Here is a 26099-nt window from a genome sequence, read left to right on the forward strand (position 1 = left end):
ACCCCCAAGGTCAAGAGAGAGTAAGGTGTCACCCTTTTATGACGGATTATAGAAATAACAAACATGCCTGACAGTTTTATACAGCTGCTAGAACGGGTTTAGTTTTCAACAAATGAAGAATTTCCTCTTTTTTTGTCTCTTTTGTATATTAATTACATTTTACAAATCTTGTTTTTCCCCCTTTCTTTACTTTCCCCCCACTTTTCTTTCTTTCTTTTTTCTTTTTTTCTCGTTTTTTTTTCTCTTTTATTTTTTTACAGCAAAAGGATCGATCACCAACATGTCCACTGAAAAGTCCGGGTTAGCAGAGTTTGGCTGTCATCTGGTCCGACTGTTTGAGGATCTCGGTGTTGTACAGGTCTAGAGCGTGGTTCACACGGATGATCTCGCTGTTGGTGAGTTTCAGGCGGTGCTTGAGCATACAAGAGAACAGATCCAGCTGGGGCTTCCCTGGGGCCACGGGAGGCGCCAGTCTATTGATTCGGTCCCGAATATCCAGCAGCAAGAGCATGACGGAGGAGGAAGAATAGAACTGCCCACCTTGTGTGTACGACTGGTTGACCTGCTGCACAGCACTGCGCAGGAGGTCAGCATTAAAACGCAGGCTGTAGCCATACACCTGCACATCTGAGATCTTGATGTAGAACTGACGCTTGGTGGGGTCAGAAAGGTCCACGGGCCCTTGGCCAGTCTCATTACGCAGCAGGGAGGGCAGCCGAGTCCGGCTGCGTAGGTAGATGTGGACGGTCTCGAAAAAGGTTTTCCACCGGTTGCCCAGTAGCAGGGTCCAGTTGTAGCACTGGCTGTTTTGGAGGCGGATTTTCTCCCAGCGCGGGTAGCCGTACTCCCCAAAGGGCATGTTCCAGCCCTCAGAGTGACTCCCGCTGAAGGGGTTGACGTAGACAAAGAACATAGGGTCCAGGCTGCTGTTGCGCATCTGGCAGATTCGCATGGAGATCCCGATCACCATGTGGATGAAGTCCATCCGGTTCTTGTTGCTCTTCAAGGTGAGGGACATGCGTTTGCGCCACCTGGGGTCGAAGAAGGTGTCCAGGCGGATCTCATTGCTGATGAAGGTGGTGTGCACATACAGGCGAGAGTCCATTTTCTGCAGCAGGTACTTCAGCTCTAGGTCCTGGAAGTCCAAGTCCGTCTCAAAGCTGATGAACTGCTCGCTCCGCTCCGAGTCCACATTCTGAGGCTCGCAGCGACCCCGGTAAAGCTTATAGCCCTTGTTGCACGAGCCGCAGAGAGAGATGTTGGCAAGGCTGCACATGGCACAGCTGTTGTTGCCCCCGATGATGCAGGGGATGGGGCGCTGGCACAGGCTGGTGCCACCATGGCAAACGCAGCTCCGTTGGCTTTCCAGAAAGGTCCCCCAGAACCCGTTCTCATTGCAGTAGAGCAAGGATTGGACCCGAGTAAGCCATTCCTGTATTGTCCTGCAGGTAGAAAGAAGAAAGCATTAGCATTGTAGAGACTCACAGAGTCTTAGGTGTTGGCATCTTACTGGAGCCACAGTATTTTCAGGGATATATCTGAGGCAGAGCTCTCAGAATATTGGTGCCCTGCCGTGGCATCTGGGAGTTATTCCAGTCTATTTCTGGACTGAATCTTTCATCTGCTGTTTACTCCTTTGGTGGAGAACAAAAGCCCTCTAAGAAATAGCTAGATGTTAGAACTGATCATCTGAAGTCTCTCTCTTCACACTGTTCTAGGAGCTGAGACCGGCACAGTCTCCTGCCAAGGAGCCCATCAATGCCACAGTGACAAAGTTTAACCACGGGAATGGAGCTGATAAAGCCATGCCAGAGACTGAGGTGCTATCAGACATTGCAGGTCAGCATAACTTCTAGGCTAGCAGGAGAAAACTCCTCTTCATGTCATCGGCAATTCCCCCCACTCTCCAAAAACAGAGCCATAATGGGATGAGGCAAAGCCGGCAGTAACCTCTGCTTATGGCGCAGAGGTCAATAACAGCAGAAAAGAGGGTGGAAGTCAGGGTGCACAGAGACAAACCTGCTAGAACAGCTTCTCCTTTAAAACATCTGCTGCTAATTAACCTCCTCTTACAGCCTCTCCCCTTAACAAGCAGCCACACTTCCCCATTCCTGAGCCCCACCACTCCTATAGGAGTGCACCCTCACCTCCTCATCCTGCAGCCCTGGAATGATTCCTAATGCATGACACCGTAACCCACGTTTGCTTTCTGTATAAACCACTCGCAACGTTGCCTTGCTGCCCCTCTTTTCCCCCCTCCCTGGGCAATCTCAGCACAGCGACTCCTTTCTCAGCAGCCTTCAGCAGAATGCCTTGTTCAGCCGCCTGCTCCCTCCCCTCCGCCTCCCCCCCAGCTAATGAATACTTCATTGTCTCCTCTGGGCAAAAAGTTCTTGGTAGCGCTGCAGTGAGAGGACTGGCTAATGACAAATTAGGATTCAGTCCCTGTAGAACGGGAGGAGTGATTATGGACAGAGGCTCTCAGAGCTGGATTAGTGAAATTCATGGCACCTGCATCGCCTGACCTCCGAATAATCATTAAGCTGTAGGCTGTATCAAAGAAGGCATTAAATGATACAGCAGCAAAGAACAGCAAGATGATTAGGGGGAGGGAGCGAGTGGAGGGATGAGAGTATAAAACAGAGGAAAGCGCTGGAAGGAAAGAAATAATCAAGGTGCAGAAGCAGAAAGGCTGGAGGAAGAAAGAAGGGGAAAAATGCAGGTAAAAGGAAAAATGAGAGAGAAATGCAGTGGGCAGGAAGCATAGGGCTGGAGAAAAGGGAAAACTGAAACAACAGCAACAAGTGAAAGACAGAGGACAGGAATGAAAAGAAGCAGGAAGAAACTGAGTGAAAGGAGAAAGAGCGAGGTAAAAGGAAGTGCATTAGCAGGAAAATTCTGAAATCTTGTATGTGGGAAGAAACAATTTTCACATTCCTCCTGTAGTACAGGGCTGCCAGGGTCTCTTTCCCCTGTTCATAGCTAGCAGGAGCTCTGCTGCTGGTGGAAAAGACAGGGCTGGGTGGGGAGCTTGGGAGCAAGGTAGTGACCTCTATAAATATTTGCCATAGAGGGAGACAGTGACAGCCCTGGTCTCTAGAAAAAGTGCACGGGGCTCCTCCTGGCTTCCAGAACATCTCTGCTTCGGAGGGGAGGGGACAGCATAGCACAGTGTGACTGCAAAACATGCTGCTGACAGCAACAAACACTCTCAAAAACATCCCCTGGGGACTGAGTCTGCCTTCTGCTCATAGGTGAACTTTTGCTTGCTTTTTCAGCAATGTGAATATTTTTTACCCCATCTGAAGCCTTGCAGTTCCTGTTTGGAAAGCCAGACATGCACTTGACTTTAGCAAGGCTCCCAGATTCCAGGTTTCAGTCTCCCTCAGGTGCTGTGAGTCCAACTCAATTTCTCCAGGCACCTCCTTGAAAGCTTCTTTCTTTACTTCTAACCACTAATCTAACCATGAAGCTGAGGGACCACGAGCAAATGGAGGATGGACTAAAACCAAAGCAACCCTCCAATATATGTATGCTGGCTGCTGGGGGGCTCACCGGGCTGGGGGAATTGCTGAAGGGAAGCACAAGGCTCCTGTGTGCTGCCTCATCCTGCGATTGGGCTTGATGACAATGATGAAAATCAGAGGTTGCTTGGAAGGGAGTTATCTCCTGCAGCTGCAAGCTTTGTCCCTAGCTCCCACTGTAATCTCTACCAAGACAAGGACAGGGAAAAGCCCAGTAGCACAAAGAAAATGAAGGGCTGAGTGAGCAGGCTGGTGGCGGACAGATGGTAAATGTCCAGCTCCATCAGGTACCCTCTCAGCATCCCTACCCATGTCCGTGAGGTGAGGACAGCATTTCCCTGATTTCCACAGCACTCTCCACGGTCATATTTGTTGATTTTTGTGGGACTGGGCTTCCAGGTGAGGTAGTAATGGTTGCTTTTAGGACTAAAGGTGGTTTCTGAGGTGGGTTAGATTAGGTATTTGGCATTGTCAGAGGTGTGCTTTACACAGGTTTTATGTGTTGAAAACACCATTGAGGCCATGGTTTGCCAGGATTGCCAGGCTATACGGTAGGCAACACGATAAAAATTAGTCAGATGACCATATCCTGTCTGTCTTAGAGGGAAAAAAAAAAATGCTATCCTTCCGTCCTTCCCTTATCCTAACAGTTGGCAGAGCAAAACAAGAAAGGAGTCTCATCTGATATCTTGCAATTGAAACTAGTAATTTTCCTGTTCACCAGATCAACTTTGTAGAGGAAGGATGGGAGGAGATCAGGAGAAAGAGGGCTGTTTTTTTGGGTGTTGTGTGTATATGTCTTAGTGTTCAGCAGAGACACAAGTAGGACAAAAAGAAAAAAAAAAAAAGGCGGCGGCTATCCACCATCTGCTGATGGCAGCAATAAAGGACGTAATTAAATGAAAATGTAGAATCCAGGGCAAAGCTGGGCATGGGCTACAAACATGACAATAGGAAGTGTGATGATATAGTGAGAGAGAGGAAATGCGGTATAAATTACCCCATTTTGTCTCGCAACTGGGACAGTTTAAGAATATACACAGGACCAGTCACAGCCCTTCAGCTGACAAGAGGCAGCTTCTTTAAACACACCCCCATGATGGCTCAGACTCGAATATAACCAAGAGGTGTCAGGGCACAAGGAAGCTGAAAAGAGCCACTGTTTAAAAGCTGAAAGCTAGCAGCAGAGTAGCCATTCGTTTTCATTTTAATTATTTTCTCTTTCATTAAGAAGTCGTCGTTTATCTTTCTCTGTCTCAATATCATCATGAAAATTATATTGCCTTGTGTTTGTTACCTCTGCCAGTTCAAAGTATAAAGTACAACAGCATGTTAAATTAAAAAAAAGGAAAACTATGTCTTCAAAGGTCACTGTCAAGCAATTTTGCATTCAACTTTAATATCTTACGTTCCAAACTAAAATGAAAAAAAATGACATCCAGGCAAAGTTGTGAGAGTTATTTTGCAGTGTTTTCTTGTGGTTGTGCATCAGAGACGTGGTCCCCTGGCAATGCTGGGAACTGGGTGCCAGGTAACCATGCAGAGCTGGTTCACCATTTAAAACCTATCTCCTGTGACAAAAATAACGTTTTACAGGACAGTGTTGGGCATTCAGATCAGAAGCGGAGGGCAGGTTATACAGGAAGGTGATGAATAATTTTCTTTCCTCCTGACTTGTCATCTTTCAGGATTAATCAGGTCTGGGGAGGGGAAGAGGCTGATGAGTGTCCCTTGAGACAAAGATACAGCCTTGCTGTAGATGGTGTCTGAGATGATTAGAAAACCATACCAAAACAAAACCAAAACCCAACCAAACCAAGCAAACCCCCCCCCAAACAATCAAAACCACAATCCAGCAGGACAGATTATTTTTTTTTTAAATTGCAAGGGAAAAGGTAGGGAATTAACAAGTCTTCCTTTGCAAATGCATCTTTCACTTTCCAAGCAACACTATCTGCTGTGGAGGTACTTTTGGACTTTATGTATGGAACAGTGAAGTAAAAATGCTATTTTTATTCTCAGCAGCTGTAAGATGTATTCTTAACTAATGACAATTTGGCTGGAGCCCAGAACGTGTATTCTTCCCCCCCTCCCCTTTGGATGTTATTTATATTTTACATCCAGAGTTTTAAAATGCGACTATAGGTACTCATTCAATGTTGGAGCTTTAACAACTGAGGAGTGCTTTCTTTTTTAAACCAACAAACTTGCCTGCAAAGAGGTGGTTTTTAAGCAAAAGCAGTGCAGAGCAAATGTGTGTATGTGTATATATAGAGATGTATTTCTTTCTTAGCTATTGAAAAAAGTGATGGAGAATCAGACTAATTGCCAAAATCCCTACTCTTTCTTTCTTTTGGAAACACCACCTCTTCCTCTCCCCGAGGACAATCAACAGCAATCCTATTTCTTTTTTCACGTTGCTTTGGAATACATAAAGTAGGCTTACTATTATGTGTATTAAAGAGAGAGAGAGGCTTGCTCTTAATAGAACCTTCCATCCTTTCAAAGCCACTGGCATCCTTGATAAGTGTCTGTCGTTCTGTACAGTAACAATTAGAAAATTAGAGTATTTCCAAGCCCTGTGAAAAGAAGGGTGAAATGCATACCTCTTCCGCTACACATCTGTCTACTGAGCCCCTCCCCTGCCTCGCTACAAATACAGAATGACAAATAAGAAAAGAAATGATAATATGCCTGGTGGTGTTGACTTAAACAAATCAAGCACATCAGTCAGTTAAAAACCCAGCTGCCATCATCCATTTTGTCCTCCTTCCCCCAGATTTTATAGTAGAAGTCGGAGGCTTCCTTTCTGCGTGGCTGACTTTTTAAAATAGAAGAGAAACGTTAAAGATATTTCTCTGAATGCTTTCTTTTCAGCAACATGGGTGGCTGGATATTTGCTCGCTGCTGCTTCACTTTATTGTTGTTGTGGCACAACTCAAAATAATGCCTGGACATATTTGTGACTCCTCCACCCGTTGGCTTGTTTAGAGCAGCTCAGCCAATTGGCAGGAATGGGCCAACTTTAGGAAGTTCTCCAGACTTTTTTTTCATAATCTCTTAAATTTAATAGATATTTCTCCTCATCCCTAGTAAGTCCATCAAGTCTTTGTCCAGAAATATGAGATTTCTTGGTAATTAAAGAGATGTTAAGCCCTGGAAGAGTTTCCTGAGCTGTACAGCGATGAAATGAAATCTCAGTGTGCTCAGCAGCTGGGGACTGGATGATAACAGGAGACAGCAGTCAAACAGTTTATTTTCTTGTAAGACTAAATATTTAGGTAATAAAGGAGATGAAAAAAACAGTTCCTCTAGAAATATTAACTTGGTCCGACCCTTCCATGAGAAGCATGGAAGAAAAGGCATTAGGACTCATTTTTTCAGTGTCACTTCACTCCAGACAATGTAGGAAGAAACAGCAAGAAATGTTTATTAAAATCCATAGATGCAAGTCTCCAAAAATGATCGGAAGCTAACTTAAACTCAGTCATAGGTCAGGACTGAAAGGAGCCAGCAGGAGGTGACTATTGGTTATCAATAGCTGCTGTAGCTGTAATGGAAAATCTGCCCTCTCCATCTGTAATAATGCTGCTTCTGGTCAGGGCAGGTTTGCACATTCACTCTGCATTTTGTAGAGGAGATGTGATCTATTCCCAGTGAAACTAAAGCTTCTCTTTCACCCTGGTTGTATTCATTGAGGAGCACAACTCAAACATGGGCTGAAGCATCTTGTGCTCCATATGTCCATTTTAACAGCTAACTGAGGCTTAAAACTTGCCTGTGGTACATGATGCAAGACCGTTTAAAAAGCATCATAGTCTGCTTGGCTGATCTCAGCCCCGCAATAGTCTTACAGAACACTATAGGGTAAGTGGGTGCCCTTCACCTGGGCAGGTACTACCACACAGAAGGAATGTGACTATGCTTAGGTGTGTGATAAAGGTTACTTACACCTCCAGAAATTTAAGCCCACTCCCAAATGTTACCATTTTCCCCCAAACCTCCACATTAACACATCCAGACGCTCAGGCTGCTGGGTTGAGGTCCAAGCCCAGGCTCAGCTCCATCAGTCACCCATCCCACCACACCCAACCCCAATGAAGGATGAAGGTACCTTTCTCTAGGCAGCTGGTGGTTAGGATTGTGCCGACACCGGACACTGAGGCCAAAGAGTTTGCGGGCAGTGCGCTGGATCTTCTGGCGCTGGGCTTCCAGGGAGCTCTGCAGCAGCTTGTAGCGGTTCTGCAGATCCCAGTCATTCCCCCAGTGCTGGTGGATGCTCCCAATGGTCAGGAAGTGGTTGCTAGGTAGCCTTTTCATGAAGGATTTAAACTCATCTGGAACACACCAAAATGTGGAGAAATACAGAGGTTTCTAAACTGTTAGAAAGTTACAAAGCTTGTCATTAGCAGGATGGAGAAACATCAGTGATGTATGAGGCCATCAGTGCTCTGCTAAAGGAAGGTGATGTCCATTAACTCTGTCATTGTGCCCCAGGAAGCTCACTAATTCCACGGCTGCTGCTGCTTCCCTATGGGAAATGAAAGCCGGAGAGTATTAGGGTGAAACAAGGAGGTTAATGTGTACATGGTGGAGAAAAAAAAGAGAGCACATTCCCTGGAGCATGGGTTATGAACAAAAAGCAGGGAGTTGTAATCATTGTCAGTTAAAGAGTTCTCATTTAAATTGTTTTTTGTCTGCTCCTAAAATGCCATTTGTTGTTGAACTCAAATCACTTTGGCTTTGTTGTTAAAAAAAAAAAAAATAAAAAAAAAGAGAGAGAAAAAAAAGCTTTAAAAAATCCCCAGAGGAAGGTTTTGGATTGTGTTAAAATGTCCTGCTTTCTCATTTTTTAAAAAGAGCATTCTGATTCTTTTTTCTCATTTAACTTCATTTGAAGTTAAATGAGTTGCTTTATGTAACTATGAAAATAAAATAAAATAGTTTCCACGGCTAAAGTCAGAACAAAATGTGTCAATTTTAGCCAAAGGAAAAAATCTAATTGATCCAAAAATATGTTGTTAAATGTTGTTTTGTGATCACTTTATTTCCGTTTGATTTTATTTGATAATGAAAAAAACTTTATGCAGGGCTTGAGGTTTTTTCATCACAAAACAAAATCTGGTACTGTTTCTGTTTATGACCACCCCTTTCCTCCTAACGGAGAAGTATAGTTTGCTTAGACTCTGATTACCAGGCTGGGACATCCTCGTATGGAAAAAACAGATGGTTCCAACTTTTTCAGTAGAAAATAACCCAATTTTTGATAACAGAAAACTGTGTTTGACACACTGAGACCTTCAGAAATGCAAGGAGTGAGCCAACAAAAACCCCATAAAGTGCAATAAAAAAAAGAACAAAGCTCTGCACCAGGGCAGAGCAACCCCACACATCAGCACAGATTTGGAAACAACCGGTTGAGTAACAGCTGCTAGAAAGGTCCTGGGGGTTACAGTAGGCACCATCCTGAAGATGGGTCAACACTATGTTCTCATTGCAAACAACACAAACAGCTTACTGGGCTAAGTCCAGTAGGCTGGGGATGTTCCCCTCTTCTTGCCACTACTGGGGCTGCACCTGCATTTTCCTGCCCATCTTTAGGGACACCCGATTAAAGACGAGTGTTGAGAAACTGGGGAGGGCCCAGCTGAGGGCTACCAAGGTGGTCAAGGGCCTGGAGCACAAGTCCTACAAGGTCAGGTGGAGGGAGCAGCACTTGTTTCATCTGGTGGAGAAGAGGCCAAGGGGCAATCTAATTACAGCCTACAACTGCTTAAAAGGCGCTTACAAATACAAAGGAGAGAAACTCTTCTTATTAGAGACAGATGATATAACAAGGAGTAATAGTCAGTTTGCAGCTTGAGAAGTTCCAATGATTTATTGAAAAACTTCTTCACTTGGAGGTAATGCAGCATTGGAACATGCTGCCCAGAGATGTAGAAGAATCTTTCCTTTTAGGCTCTGCCAGAGAAAACTATGGCTGACCTGATCTAGTGCTGGTGGTAGTCCTGCTTCTAGAGAGAGGTGGACTAGAGCCCTGCCATAAATCCCACAAAGTATCCAACAAGAAATGCAGCCACCTTCTCCTGCAAGTTATATACAGTATTTTTCTTCCTTTCCTAATTTTTTTTTTTTAAATTTAAATTCCTTCATCCCATTTTCAGAAGGAAGAGGACAAAAGGAAAAAAATGAATAAAAAAATGAAATTTTGTAAAGGCTGATATCCTTTCAAAAAAAGAAATAATCCATAGAACTATTGGAGAAAATCAGACCAGATAATTTACAACCTATTCTACAAAGCTTATATATATTTGCATAACAGATTTCCTATTATTCAGCAACTTGCAGTTCATGCTTAACTTCCTAACAAAGAATATCTATGCATTAGTCAGTACCATCATTATATAGACGGTAAAAGGATGTTCATGTCCTACTCATCACATGGTGAAACCAAGCACCTAATAAAAATAATTATCATCATTGCACTATCAAGATCCACAGGACATCTGCTTGTTTCCTTTCTTCCCCAAAGATAACCGAGAGATTTTTTTTTTAATAATCTCTCAGGTTTTCACTCTATTTGTAATGCTGCTTTCAGTGCCCTTCTCCTCCCCAAAAATGCTTCTCTCCTGTTCAGTGGTCCTCTGAAACTATCATCATGTATAATTGCTTCTGTTGACCATGCTGATTACTCCTGGTACCTTTCAGCAGTAAAAGCCTTGCATTTGCTTCCCGCCCCTTATAAATCAATTTCCTCAAAAGCCTGTTTGTGCAAAAGACCAAGCTTTTTTTTCCCTCTGATGATGAATGTGCTACATTTTTCATAGAGACGGGTAAGGGAGAAATTTCAGTGCAGTGTGCACATTTTGATACTGCAGTGCAACGTTGGGGGGAAAACAAATGAGCAAAATACAAGCTGGATGGAGTTGTTTTAAAAAAAGGGGGGTGAAAAAATACTTTCCAAAAAGAATAGCTTCTTCATTATTTATTTATATTTATTTATACCTATCCCTGGAGGCCCCAACCATGCAACCACGGCTGCATTGTGCTAAGCCTTGTATCTTTCTGGGAGTAGTTCATTCTTAACCCTGAGAATTTCCAATTAACTAATAAGGCTGTATACATCCATTTTTATTTTATTTATCAGCACAGAAAATGTTGATGACAGCTAGGACTACATCTCCCATCATGCAACACAGCCCCCCTTTTTGCAGAGTCACCCAGTTCCTGCAGGCAGTCCCCTGGCAATGACTCAGCACCGCAGGTGGCACAGGGCGGAGGGTTCAGCCTCTGGAGAAGAATGGTGGCGTCGCAGTGAAATGGCCACCTCAAACATCTCTTTCAAAGATGAACTTTTCATTTTTCCAGTGCTTGCCTTTTCAGTTAAAAAAAATATATCACATTTTCATCAAAAAGCAATAGTACTGCAAAAAAACCACCCCATGATTTTTAATCAAAAGGCTGTTTTAAAATCCAGAATCACGGTCCTGACACAGAATTTTTTGGCCAGATGTACTAAAATGCCAAGAATCGGGCAGTGTTATTTTTTCTCAATTTACACATGAGCAATGAAGCACTGGACTAAGAGAGAGCTCCTGAGCTGATTTAAGGCAGCATCAGTTCATTGCAGCCTCCTTGACTTTGAAGATGCTCTCCCAAATCACATCAACTCTTGAGTGCCCCACATGATTTTTTTCAAAATGACGTAGGAATCCAACACAGATCAGAAAGAGAATATAGATCTTTTAGGCTATCAGCAGCTTCCTGTGCAAATGGTATTTGCTTTCACAGCACTCATGTGCCTTTCAGCCCACTTTATTGGAAAAACCTTCAGATGTCATTAGAGATTTCTTTTCTGCTGTTCATTATGAAGAAAATCCTCTAGTTATTGGGAATATTTATTAAAACAAAGAAGCAAAATACTAATACTACATTCTTTTCTGATAGCAACTTTCATCTCAAAGGATAAGTTCACGCATGATGCAACAAAGTGATGAATGAGATACAGCAGCTTCAAACAAAGATAATCACTCCATCTACCCCTGAAAAGCCTCCAGCCCTGGGTGGAATATGGCTACAGCACAGCAGAGAATTGCACTGCAATGTGTCACTTTAACATGGCAAATGGAAAACACCTTCCTCTGTTGAAATCTCAAGGGAAGGGAGACTGAATATAACTATCTACCACAGTCTTTGCCTAGATCAAGTGCAACAAGTACAGAATGTAACAGTAAAACAATCACTGTGGGACTGTAATTCTTCTCTCTCCATAGGGCTCTCACCTTCTAAGTGCCTGGGTTAGATCCCCTGGGAATGTAAAGGGGTTTGATGAGCGGTGGCCAACATGTGGCTCTTGAGCAACTTGTGTGAAGATCCTCTGCCAGAACTAGCAACTAGTAACACTTAACTAGTGGCAGAGCTGTGCTGGCAGGCACTGCCAGTAACCCTGATTTGTGTAGTACTGAGCTAGCAGAAGCTTCCAAAACTCAAATTTCAGGTTTGCCCTGGTGTACCCACCCCATCCATGAATCTATAGAGACTCCCAGAGAGCCACTGACCTCTTCAGCTACTGACCTACTTCTGGAACTGCCCCAGCCTTTTGTCTCCCCACGGTATATGGCGGGGGTTCTTATCAAGATGGCCATCAGCCTTAGGCCATTAACTACCACTCTGACTTTGCTCAGCTAAGCACCAAGTTGACAGCGTGGGTTGGACATAAGAATCAGTGCAACAGCGACACACCAGCAGGGTCCACATATTGAAAGATGAAGCAGTCCTCAAGAGCCTGTTGAGGAAACTGCTTCATTTGGGCCATTATGGGGATCTTCAACATGAAGAAAGAAATTGCTGCTGGGAAGACTTCTGAAGGAGGATTGTTCAGTGCCTTGAATGAAGCTAGACGGTCCCTTTCTCATAGTTTGATTTCCTAACATGGAGACCTGGACAGTTATGACAGTAATCGTTAAAGAAAATGTGTTGGAAGATAACTGGCTAACAATAAGAGAAGAGAGGCAGCACAGGGATAAACTCTCGATTAAGTTCTGCTCAGTGCCCATGTGGCTGCAGGGTAGGCAGACCCCTTGCTAAAGGAAAGGATGTAATTGCGCTGATAATATTGCTCTTTCCTACCTCAAGCCCTTGAGAGCAATGTTGCACACCTACTATGGGTGTTACCAGCATCAATGTGGAACAAATCTGCTGACACCACCAGCATCACACTTAGAGAAAGTGAAGGGAGAAGAGGAATATTCACACCAGCAGACATTGGCACTGTCAGAGAAAAGTCATTTTCCCTCCTTCTCTCTCTCTCAAATGAGGTGTCATCTGGCCTGTGCTCTCTCTCTGTGAATTGCCTTTCACCAAAGCAGAATAAATCATTCATGCAAATCTGAAAAGCAATTTCTGCATCATTCATATTGTGGAAGTTTCTCTGTAGAACTATTAAAGACAGATTCTGAGCTGGTTTAGTATGAAAAATCAGATTTTTAATCAAACAAACTCTTTCATGGAAAATATTCCCTTATACATAGAATTACATGTGGTGTGTGTTTTTGTCTGTACATGTGTAGAGAAAAACAGACACTTTCTCAAGACTAAGATCACATTTTTGGGTTCAATATCCTCTAGTTGTTTATCCAAATTGTAACGTTACATTAAGGGAAGAAAGGATTCCTAACTGGTATAATCTGACATGTTTTGTTTGAAATAAATCAATCAGAAAACACGTTTTGCTCAGTTACCTGAATTCTCCAGATCTTTATAGGCCTCTGTCCAGGTCTTGGCCATGTTTGCTAGTGTGTATTCCATGATCTGGATGTCGGTGATGGGGCAGTTGCACTGCGGGAACTCCTCCGCGCACTGGCAGCCGCACTGGCTGTTCCGGCAGATGTACTCCCCCTCGCCATTGCACATAATGTAGCTCAAGGCAGACTGGACAAACTTCTCTTGTAAATACTGAGGGAAGATGATCTGGAGACCTGTCATAGGAACAAGAGGCAGGGATGTGGGGGAAAAAAAAAAAAAAAGGAAAAAAAATAATTTCAGATATCTGTTCTTCATTTCAAAACCTGTTTCATTAACAGCTTGGGAAAGTGATGCTGAGGAATTAGGAGCTGCTGGGAGATTTCTCTTGGAGCTGTCATGACTCAGGAAGGTGGGGTACAAATTGCCTGCCTCCAGCGCAAGTAGAGAGCTAGCTGAGAGCATCTGCTCTATGAGAGAAGGGTGACAAGTAACTTCCCCTTTCCCAACACCCAGTGCACCCTTTTGCATCACAAACCTAAATCCCAATACAGTCGGCAGCATCTGAATGCAAAGCCTCCCTCATTCCCAGGTGTAGGGTTTTGGTTTAGGGATTTGGAGTTGGTTTTTTTTTTGATACTTTACAACGAAGTGCTGGTTCAGAAGTGATGAGCATTATGCTGTTTTGAGAGAGACTAAATAGGTTTGGTACCACAGAAACAAGGAAACTACACGCTGAAAGAGAAAAGAAGAAAGGAAAGAAAGCAGAAGAAAGGAAAATAATGCGAGGAAAAATTTATAAAAGATCCTTGCAGAGTTAAGTGCCCAGCTCCCACAGTACAAATATGGGAGCTGAGTACCTGAGTCTTTTCAGCTTGCTCCCTACTAGGAAGGCTACTTGCCAAATCCTATAAAAGTGCAAATGGATTTAGTGCCAATGAATTCAGTGGCGCTCTGAAGATTTACATTAGCTGAGAGATCTATCCCCATGTCCCTTTCTCCATAGCAAGTGTTTGCGTATCCATCCGTCTGTGCAGGCGTTAGTGTAGGTGCACAGCTGCTCGGGTACTAGAGGACACAGTAACAGTTTAAGTGTTTGCCCTATGTAGAGTGTACATGTTTTTCCATCCTGTCCTTCTCCAGCCCCTGCCCTTGGGTTCCCTACAGACGTCCCCGAGGGTTCACAGCTGTTTCCTTCTACCTGGTGAGTCCTGCTTGTCAGACTCTGTCAGCATCTGCGGCGTGGAAGGCAGAGACAATAGTAACTCTGAGCGGATGTTTCATGGGAAGCCCGGCCCCGCTCTCCTTACCCATAAAAGGCCCAGGGACTTCAGAGTGGCAGATAAAGGAGTTTATGGCTTGAACAGCAGCGCTGAACTCCGGTGTAATGAAGGCAGGCGGGTCAATTACCCATCTGTTTGTGTTTCCATTGTGCTGAATTACTGTATCCGTGGCTGACAGCTCATTGGAGTGGAATGAAAATAAGACAATAATTCAGAGGATGAGGCCATGCAGGAAGGGCAGGAAGGGCTGTGACTCCTTTCAGGAGTTCAGGCCCATCTCTGTGATGGGTCATGTTCACCTCGGGCAAGAGAAAAGTGGCAGGCAGTGCCCCAGGAACCCCCATTACCCTTTTGCTTTTGGTTCCACAGAGACACCTCCAGCCTTGACAAGGTCCCTCTGGAAGATCAAGTCTGGGGGGGGATCCGTAGGGTGCTGAAGGCACAGGGACCTCTGTTTCCTCTCCCCTCCTGCCTCTGAGAGCACCATGCTCGGCGGCAGTGAGCTGCCCCGGTGTCTGACCTAATTCATAGCCGAGCGTGGAGCAGTGGCAGCCTCCAGGCAGGATGAATGCAGAGCAACCTGCAGCTGGAGAAGACATTTGTGACCCTTGCACAAGGCAGGATTTCAAGCCCGTCATTTGGAGGCACTGTGTCTGCACAGATCCTGCTGCCTTTTCTGCAGTGTTGTTGTGGGGAAGGGAGGGAAAATGCAAGGAGCTGAAAACAGTCTACAGCATCCCACAGTCTAATGAGGATCAGCATTTTGAAGTCCCTTGGGTCTTTCCTGTGATACCTCTTGACATCTTTCCTCCTGTTGTCTTCAGGAAGGACTGAAGTTCAGTCTCTTTTGGAGATTTATCTGAAGCAACCATCGCAGAGGAATGGTCCCTTTTCAAGCCTTAACACTGACATTAGGGACGGTCCCACCTGCCAGGGTCCAAGTCTTCCCTTCAGGATGGAAGGAAAGCATGGCACGGCTGGAGAACCAAGATCTGCAAAAGGTCCTTGGAGAGCCTGAAGGCTTCTGTACTCACTGAGCTTGCAAGATCACAGGAGAGGCAGGCTGGACCTCTTGATGTGCATTGACCCCATCTATTCATGGTCCAAGTCCCACAAATAAATCTTTCCACTCTGCTTCATGGAGGAGCAATCTGCCCTCATTGCTCCTCCAACCTTTGAATATGAGGCCCAAATGCCTGCAGACTCTTCAGTTCACCATATTTTGTCTTTGAATTTTAACTTAGATAACAGCACTGACATGCTGTCTGGTCCCAGCTACAAATGATACTGGCTTTGGAGACTTTTTCTGGAGGGGAAAGTCCAGAAATCTCGACTTTAAAAAAGCAACTAAAGTTAAAAAAGAGGGGTTAAAAAAAGCAACTAAAGTTTCAGGGAAAGTCCTTCCAATCACAAGGAACATCCGTTGTGTATCTCAGCACATGTAGAACCATGAATACCTTGCAATCTCTGACACATAACATGGTCCTATCCTACACTACAGAGTGCCTCATGTGGATGCTTGCTTTTTGTCCATAAAACTCATGGCTTCTAAAAAACATATCCAGGATAACCTTCTCTTGTAAGAAATAATCTCGTGTTTAAGAGGTAATCAGACCGCCTGTAGAGTTAGCATAAATTCAACAAAACACTTCTATAAATACTTAACTTTAATCAGGTAAGCAGTTCTGCTGGAATCCAAGCAGTTAATTGTAGCATTTAACAAGCAGCACATACCCAAATATGTGCTTAGACCAGGAACAAGCAACACACAAATCCAGCTACTCATCGAAATACGCGTATCCACCAAGCACAAAGCCCTAACTTTGAAACTGCAAACATGTTGTAGGGATTACATGCAACTCAGAGATCTTCCAGCCAGGAATTTCCTTGTGGAAGAAATCAGTTTTAGGGTTACTCAAATACATCCATGCCTGTTTCTACATTTGTGCTTTAACACACGTATATATATATAGATACATCATACCCAGACACGGGCAGATTAATATCAACATTTTGGGGTTTGTATTGAGCATCCTTGTGACCAGATCCTAGCAAGATATTTGACACATACTGGGCCAGTAGCATCTCACTCAGTCCTGAGTGACCCTCCATCATTCATATGTAGTTCTGTACCATTCCCTGTGACTAAATATTGCTGAAATTGAATTGATTACAGCTGTCAATAAAGCATAGGTGGGATTAATCGTTTTTAAGGTAAGTTTTATAAACATGAGATTGTAAGAAGGCCATTCTGACTGGGACCAGTGCTCTGGGTGTTTCAGTTGCCACCTTTAAAGCAGGAAAGCTGCAGTCCCAAGGACTCTAACATCACACCAGCCCCACAGAGCAGCTGCAGCCAGCCATGCCGGCCGGGAAAGCCCTGCTGCCCACCACAACCTTAACAAAATATACCAAGATGCTGTTTTGTTCTCCAAGAATTTTCTTTAAATATTGCAAACATTATTAAAAAAAAATATATATAAAATTTAATCTTTCAGTGTTGTCTCCTGATAAAGCAACCCCACATCAGCAGCCAAGCAGGGGGGCAACCTGGTCTTAAAGACTGAGATACTGGACCATTTTCATAGGATGAACACCTCAATCCAAGCTAGGGTGTGCAAGGGATGGATTCATCCTCCACAGCAGCCTTGGGACCTGATAATACATGCAGAAGGTAAGTTTGCTGGTGACAAGTGCTAGGGAGAATATCTTAGTTTTGAAGGTACCTTATTGACCAGAAGGAGGAATTCTGCCATGCTGTAAAGCATAAAGTTCCTCTTTAAAAATTAAGAGCAGCACAGATTTGGTATAGGTTTGTCTTAGATAACTACAGGCAGAATATGGAGCGTCTGACAAGGGAACGTGTCCTTAATTCACCGAGAAAAACTATTAGAGAGAGATGTTTGGATTTGGACTGTATATAAAAGGCTTCCTGCATTAAAAGAGGTAAATTTCCCCAGCTCTAAATTAGAGCTATTTGAAACATTTTCTACAGAAGAGTTCTCTGTTGAAAATGCAGTTTCATTGAAGCATTTTGTGAGAGCACGTTGACTCCAAAAGCACTTCTGACAGGGAAAGGTCTAAATGTATATTTCATACTTCTTCATTTTGTTTCACTGAAAAGCTGAAATCTTTTGTGTTGTCATTACTGCTCTTCCCATCTTGGCAAGGATTTAAATATTAATTGTAATGTAAATTTTAATATTCTATCGCCATATTTGATGTAAAAAACTACCTAATATGCAATAATTCCTGTTTAATGTCACAATGTTTAGAATAGCACAGAAGGATTTTACCTTATTGAAATAGTCCAATGTGGCAATATTGACCTATACTGTCACATTGCCCAAGAGGATATGTCTCTGGGATTTTAATTTCTCAAAACTTTTCAGAATGTTGCTCTTTTTCACTCAAAATTTCAGATTTCAGCCTAGGACACTTTTCCAGGGAACACAAATTCCTGTTTCCTACCAGAGTGCTGTAGAGCTGTTGGCATCTTCCCCTCCCACGCTCTGGTTTACTCCTTTTCCAGGCAGCTCGTGCATCAGCCGCACTGAAGACGGATACAGGGAAGGGACGTTTTTGTACTGGTGGCAGGGACAGAAGGATATAAACTACAAGTAAGCGCAGTCACCTGTGAGATCCCCCACAACAGGATCTCACCTGTCCCGAGAGGGGAGGCTGCATCACTGCACAGCCCTCCCATGGACAGGACAGGGAACCTGTGCCCAGGTAGTGCTAGGAAAAAGGGAAACCTTCTGAGCTGCTGTGATAGATGTACCTCTGAATATACCCCAGTGCTGGCGTCTGAACAGATGTGCTGGGTCCATACAGATACTGGTTAGTGATGCTTTTCTGTCCGTGTAACCTGAGGTGCAGAACTGGACACACTGCACTGTGGTTTCCTGATTTTCATCCAGGTCCTCCCCTAAATCTCCAGGCTGGCTGACCTTCCCAAACCCTACACTCAGGCATGAAAGTAGCTTAGCTCCAGGTCCGGCCATTGAATCTCCTAAAGGGCACATCTTTGAAACCACAACTCTCAGGGCTGGGCAGCAGCAAGCAAGTTCAGAAACAGAAATTCTCCCTGTCACGAAGATGCTGCTCTTTTATTGAGCCAGTCTTGGAGCCAGAGTGACACGAAGGTAGTAACATGGATTTCTGTCAGCAGCTCATGCTTGGCTGCTAATCAGATCAGAGGAGACTCGGTCACGATCCATTACCTGCAGCCCTGTGACTAATTCCTAATGAGGTCTCTCAGAGCAGAGGAAGGATCCTGGGTAATTATCCCAAGAACCACACTCCAGATTAGGTGGAAAACACTCAGGTGTAGCTTTAAAGGTCACTTTGTTCTATTAGGAAGAGCTCTTACCTTCTTTCCTCCCCTCACTGTCTCCCTTGGCTTGGGTTTGGCCCCTCTCTGCACTGATTTATGCCATGAAGCTCCATGAAACCCATGTGTGGTTGATCCCTGAGGTTCTCTGCCTGCTCCCATCAGAAATCACAGCCTTGTCCACCTTATATCCCCTCTCTCTCCTAAATTTTCCCTCTTCCTCCACCTCTTTCTCCCTCTCAGGCACCTTGCTTTTTCTCTTCTCTTGTAGGATCAGATCACCAATAGAGATCTATTGATTTACCTACTTATCAGTTTGTCTGCCTATAAACAGAGCTGTCTGCTTATCTAGCTGTTTACCTAGTTATCTGATGTGTCATCCTTGGGTTTTCATTACCAGCAGTCATCATCACAATATATAAAAAGCCTCAAATTGTTTATTGTTAATTAGGTAAGAACCAGAACTAAGTGATTTAGATAATCACCACAATAGTGAAAACAACCTGCCTATTATTTTTAAAGGCAAATAATAACAATAATAATATATCCACAACATGACTCAGTAAATGAAACCCAGTTTCCGTGAAACCAAGATTAAAACAGCACTTGCCAAATTATACTCAAAGCGGAAGATGTAACGTAGCCCATTCATCTGAAAAATTAAAATTTGTGCAAATACAAGGATTCCAGAAATAAAACCATCTGGACAAATGAGCAATTAAATCCCACATTTCCTTATTTTGTCAAAAACTTGGGAATAACCTTAGTAAATTACACACCCAGTGAATTTCCTCCTTCTACTGAAGTTGACTTCTTGCTAACCAGCATGTATTTACTTATTAATTCAGTCATGACCTCTATCTGTTGACTTCTGGACTAGCTCCCCAACTGGGACTGAAGCCATGGCTTCTAGCATCCAAATAAAACCTCTGTGACTTTTCCCAAAGATTACAGTCATTAGAGAGTCCCAAAAGCTGATCTGGAAACCGCTTGCACATATCAGCAATTTGGGAGGGACAAAGAGAGACGTGGACAGAATGCCCCTTCATTATTAATGGAAAAGGTCATATTTATTTATGTCAGGATAGGTATAATACACAGAAGGCCATCAAAATTCAATGGTAGGGGGCACCCATACACTTTACTGGTGTCCAATATGCAGTTCCTTGTGCCTTTGGCTCAGTCTCTGTCAAGCAAGCCCTGGCTCTGCTGAGCATCCTATGAAGCCACCAGAAGCCACCGGTCCTGCTTCAGGGAACTTACAGCGAAGGCGGCAATCACAGCCAAGAAAGGAGGGGAAAAGGCTAGAAAAAAGTCCACCCTTCTCTTATTTCACCCCCCCACCTCCATGCCCTGTATTACCACCTCCCTCATTCCTGTGCCCTACCTTGCAGGTGGAGTTTGCTCTCAGTGCTTTGCAGAAGGACAGAACTCACAGAGTCCAGATTGTCGTAGCTGTTACAGCCCAGGGGGCCAGTCCGAGTTTCTGTTACCTGTGGAGGATGTAGAAAAGAGAGTGTGTTCCCTTCAATGGTAGCATCACACATTCCCCAGGCAAGTTCAGACTTTGTAATATAATGACCCCTTGTCACCAGCTGATGCAATCCAGAATGCATTTTTCTCTAATTGAGAAAAAATACCCCACACTGGACAGACACAGCTAATGTTTGGCAGACTCACAAGCTGAAAAAAGAGAGTGAATTGTATCTGCTTTCTTTATGGTACTGCATGTTATTCTGGGCTTGGCAATGAGGTCCTGCAGATTGATGTTTCTCATAGAGGATCTCCATTGGAGAACATCAGAAGCCAGTAGAGGAATTATTCCCTGGCTTCACTTATTGGAAAGCAAGATACAGAGATGGATTGCCAGCCCACAATGGTGCCTAGTGCTCCCACAGCATATGTGTGCACCATCCTTGTGCTGAGGATAGATGGAGGCACAGATGACCTGCAGTGCTGTTGCTGTGGTTGTTGCTGTTGGTTTCACGCCATGGAGGAGAGCTGCCCTTCCTGAATTCACAAAGGGTGATTATCTGCTGTCACTGTTTCAATATCTCAATTCGATTTCCCATCCAGAAGGGAACAGAGTCAGCCATGAGACACCACAGAACAATAACAAGAGCTGAAACCTTTCAGAAATGGCTAACAATGATGACTCCATCCACATCGCTTTCCCTGGAGTGAACTCTGCAACAATAAAATCCCTCCCCAGTATAGGATGATTGCTTTCAGAGAAGACAGCCTTTGTCTGCAGAGCCATTTTCCCTTATTTTGTATGCTCTGAGCAGCTCCCCTTCCTTCCTGCTGCAACCCCCAAGCTGTCTCTCAGCCTGTTTCATTCCAGATGCCACACCGATTTTTTCACCTTTTCTTGTAGCCAATTCATCTGAGAGATGTTTAGCAGTCTTACGCCCACAATAGGAAAGTACTTCTGGATTGCATGGGGTTGGCCATTTCACAGACCTGCCTTTCCCTTCCAAACTCCAGCGCTGATCTGGATTATCTGTTCCCTCTCTCCTTTCCAGGGGTCACTGCCACACATAGTGGAAGTCTCCTATCCTACCTAACAATCACAATGAATGCTCACCTCTTTCCAGATATTTACTGGCCCTGGAGAAATCAATTCTTCAGTAAGGTCGGTAAGAGTACAATTTACCCTGGGAAATCAATGCAGGAACAAAACATCTTGTGATCAAAAAAGCTGTCACACTGGACTGGCAAAGTCCTGCCCCAAATCCCTACAGTGTTGGTATGGACACACAATCTTCTTTCTCTTCCTAAGGCAAGATACAGTACCTTGATTGCTCCGGTAGAGATCTGGATCTCATGGAGTCTCCTCATGGTGCCATCACGGTCTACAAAGTAGGAGGAAGCAAGCTGGTGCAACGCTTCTACACTCTGGGTGGCGTTTCCCGACTTTCTGTCGAGGCGGCTTTTGTCCATGTACATGGTCAAGGCCTCCTCTCCTGCAGCAGGAAAAAAACAAATGGAGATTTCAGTAAAGCCCAGGAAGGTGCCACGTAGGGTCATCTTAGCAGGAACACGCGATGTCACGTGTTGCACCTAAAGAAAGAAAAGTCCAACATGTAAAGCACTCTTACATGAACACACCCTTCATCACCAGTTCCAGAACCTCACTGGAGTGTATATGAGCCTCCTTCTCTATTCAGCCAGAAAGGCCAGGTCCACCACACTTGTAGATCAGCTCCACTGAATTGAGCAGATAACATTTTGGACTTTAGTCACCATAACTTTACCACAACCATTGGAAAGAATTCAGACCCTTTGACCAACTTGAGGAACGCTTTTCTCCATGGGCAGTGCCTGTGGAACGACGCTTACCTGACCAGAGAAGATGCCACTTTTATGCAATTGTCTCTGGCCTGATTTCTGGAAGGAACAAATGATGATTTAAGTTGCAAATAGGTGGGTACAGAGGACAAACAAATGCCAGTTGTACCTCTTTATCTTCCAGTGTCCATGCAAAAGGGTAAGGGCAGGGGGTTGAGTAAAGGAGAAAAATAAGAGGAAAAAGCAAACAGGAAAGATAAGTTAAACCAACCAGTCTTTCTGCCTTTTTTTTTTTTCATCTCCCAGAGATTCAGTGAATTTAAGTGGGGAGTGAAAAAATACTGTGCAAGATAAGGGACAAGAAGTGATTTTGAGCCAGTAATCACAGAGAATCTGGAAGTGAAGCAGTTAAGACCTGATAGCAGCAAACATCCTAAACATTAGCAGAAACCAGAATCTAACAAAAGATATAAGAAAAGGATATGAAGCTGAGAAGTAATATTTACCTAAAAGTTCAATTTTTGCTGTATGAACCAGATTAAAATCCAGTTCATGCTTAACATAAGGCTGGCATTACAGAAGGAGTAAAAAGGTAGAATAACCTCCTGCATTCTTAACATCTGAAGTCCTGATTTTAATAAATGAAGAGAATAGATACCTAGGAATGTGCCATTCCTACATAGCTCTCATAATGAGAAGAAGGGTACTTGTTCTGATTTGATAGATGAACCTCTGATGAAATCATTGCCTCTGGCAATGATAGCATGGTCAAAAAAATGCATCACCACTTTTTAGGCCAAGAAATATTTTGCTCTTCAGCATTTTTGTGTATTTTTTATTTAAGAGAACAAGCACTTATTTTTCTTAAAAAAAATAAATGTATTAGCTGACACTGTTTGATTTGTCCAAATAATTTCTTTTATTGCATACATGCATAAGAAAAAACAAACCTCAGTAAGCCCTCCCCCTTGCTTTCCCTGGAAATTTTCCAGCTTTTATCTGGAAGCCAAATGCCTGAAAACAAAACAAAAATATTCTGGCTGAAAATCAAAATATTTTTATTAGATTTCAGCTTTTTCAAGCAATTGGTATGTTGAAGATTGAGCTTCTGGCTTTGAGATGAAAACCTGAAATTTTTAGTGGAAAGAAGATACTTTTCATCAAAAGAATTGATCAGTTGAAATCTTTTAATTGGCTTCATGGGAGCTAAGTGGAGAAGTTTGGCATGTAAAACTTTCCCTCTGTAATATTTTGTTAAAAATAACATACTATTCTTTGACCACGATCAAAGCTGTAGTACTAACAGTATCATCATTGTTACTTCTCACAAAAACACAAAACACTCTCCCTGGAAAATGACCAGCTTTGATTTCTTTTATCACCGTTAACATTATTATGTGTTGAGCAGCATGAGGAGGCTTTGGCAGGGATCAAGTCTCTGTCACACCAGGCTCTACCACACAAACAGCAGAAAGATGGTTCCTGTCCCAGAGGATTTAAACCCCCCGTATCTGATGAGACACAACAGTTGTATACAGCAAACAGCCGGTGAAGCACAAGGTAATGAGATGACTGTGATTAGCGTGAGAAACAGTAGTCACCGCACACCAGATGCCTGGCCACTGTCAACACGTTTTCAGGTTTCATCTTTGAGGCCAGTTTTACAGGGGGATTTGAAGGAAGGTCAGACTTTGGTGAATTTTCATGAGGCATCTTTTTTGCCACTGAAAGGACATCTGCATGGGGGGAGGAAGATAGACTGAGTCAGCAGGACAGTGTTGTATTTAGTGCCAGAAGTTTTGTATCTCCAATGTAAGTATTTATCTAGATGGAGATGCCGCAGACATAAACAATGCCTCCATTTCACAAGGCTGTGAAAGGAGAGGGAAGAACTAGGATTATTCTCCCCTTAGCTGCGATTATCAGAGCAACCTGTGGGATCCAGGTATCAATTCTTCTTCAATTCCACCAGTAACTGGAAAAAAACCAGCTTTTTCTGGAAAAAATATCATGCCTTCTTTTAATAGCTAAGGTGCAAAAATCAGGACCTTTTCAGCCCAGACCAGTTCATTTTAGTAGAGGAACGCTGAGACTGGAGATCCCTTGGACAGAGAGCAACCAGGAGGTGTGCGATGAATTTCATCAGGCAGTGACACTGGTTTCAGATCACCAGGAGATCCACCATTAGCTTTCATTCCCAGACAACACAAAGCAGGCAACGAGCAGCTCCCAGACATCAGACAAGAGCAACCTGTGCTCTAGGGCAGTGGAGATCAGCGATTTCCACACAAAAGCTGCCATTTTTCCTCCCTGAGGTATTTGGACTCCTCCACTGGGAAGAAGAAGAAGAAAAGAGGAAAGTAAAGCCCAAGATAGTTGATACTTCTCTTGAGGGACAAATACTGTCCCTAGGAGTGAAGGGTGCTGAGCAGAAATAATGTTGCTGGGAACCTATTCTGTGTACATTTGTGCAGACCTGGAAAAGCACAGCATTCCTATGGAGAGTGCACATGAGCAAGCAACTCATAGATCAAGAGAGGTTAATAGACTTTTGCTGCATTATTAAGTCTTAATTTCTCGTTTATTAAGCGGATGCTATGTTCAAAGTTGTCTTTCCTTCAGGGCTTTCCCTGCAAATTGGCTCTCAGCTCTGTGCGTTCCATCCTGGTGCATGGATGCCCTCAAAATGACCCTTCACCAATCCCTTTGTCAGAACTAAACTGGAGCAGAGCTGGTTTTGTTTTTATTAGGCTCCAGGTGGGACCTGGCTGCTCTGTAAGTTGAAAGGCATCAGAGCTGTTCCTCATGTGGCCAGGTGTGAAAATAGCTGCCGCATTGAGGTGGCCCAGCCTGATCCATCACCCAGCCTCCTGTGGTCCATGCAACAGCTGGCATTTAAAAGCAAAACAATTTCCTGTGTGTTTGCCACTTGTTTGCAACCTAATAAGACATCAGGCTAAATTCACAAACTGCTGTAATCCAAAGTGGAATTCTTGTAACTTTTCTGAGGAGACCTGAGGTCTTGGGAAAGCAAGGGTGCCAGGACATGTCTGCTTTCATACCCCAGTGGTATTGTTTAGCCCACAGACTGTGATTAGAGTGTGTCCTCCTTGCATAATGCATGCTCAGCTTCATCTACATTTTCTCTGGGACTACCGTTAGCAAGATTAATCCTTCTCTCCTCCACCATTGCTCACCGTGCTCTGGGCTGATGGAGCATTCAGCACTCCCCTCCAACACTAGTTTTTCTTACAAGCCTCTGCATATTTAAAATTGTTGTGTTGTAAAATCAGGAGAAGAAACAAGCCACTGTGAATAATTCACAACCTCAGCCAGGCAAAATTAAAAATATATTTTACCATCAAAGGTCTTTCTTATTTTGAATTTCCACAGATGTAAGTGGCAAGAAGAAAAAAGCATATCAATGGAAAGAAAAGTAAATCCACTAAAAAAACCCCACCCAACAACCCTCTCACTCTAGATGGCTAGCTTGGGCTCTGTAAAATATGGTCCTGAAAAGTAATTTCCTCAATAAAAAGGAGTTTATCTTTACACAGACTTCATTAAGGCCTGATGCAGGCAGTGACTCGTACTCTTCAGCGCCTGGGAACCTGCTTTCTCTCACATTTCTTGCTGATGGAGCAGACAGTTTGAATGCCTGGACTGGAAGAGCAGCCTGAGGTTCTTTGAAGGACATTTGCCACACGAGAGGCCATTTGACTTCAATGGAATCAGGCCAATTTACCTACCACCTAATTTGTGCATGAATCATATGCACACATCTAATCTCATCTACGTCTCATCCCAGTGTCCGCAGAATGCTTTGGGAACAGACAGATGGTCAGAAATTCCTCAAAGTTCACTACAAACTTCACAATGTGGCAAGGCTGGAGGTGAGGTACATTAGAAGAAGCAACAGCAACAAAC

At 43.7% G+C, this 26099-nt stretch overlaps 1 protein-coding gene across 1 annotated transcript in view; it reads right to left on the reverse strand.

Annotated features, from left to right (window-relative positions):
- Nucleotides 1-301: 301 nt before the first annotated feature.
- Nucleotides 302-26099, reverse strand: part of BRINP1 (BMP/retinoic acid inducible neural specific 1) — a 59233-nt gene continuing 33435 nt past the window's right edge. The window contains exons 3-7 of the mRNA XM_074161180.1: nt 21678-21847; nt 20269-20374; nt 13265-13501; nt 7639-7861; nt 302-1442 (exon numbers count right to left, since the gene is read on the reverse strand). Coding sequence (XP_074017281.1) covers nt 302-1442; nt 7639-7861; nt 13265-13501; nt 20269-20374; nt 21678-21847 — 1877 coding nt within the window. The remainder of the gene's footprint in view (nt 1443-7638; nt 7862-13264; nt 13502-20268; nt 20375-21677; nt 21848-26099) is intronic.

The sequence above is a fragment of the Numenius arquata genome, chromosome 19, assembly GCF_964106895.1.
Source record: "Numenius arquata chromosome 19, bNumArq3.hap1.1, whole genome shotgun sequence".
In the NCBI taxonomy this organism is placed as follows: Eukaryota; Metazoa; Chordata; class Aves; order Charadriiformes; family Scolopacidae; genus Numenius; species Numenius arquata.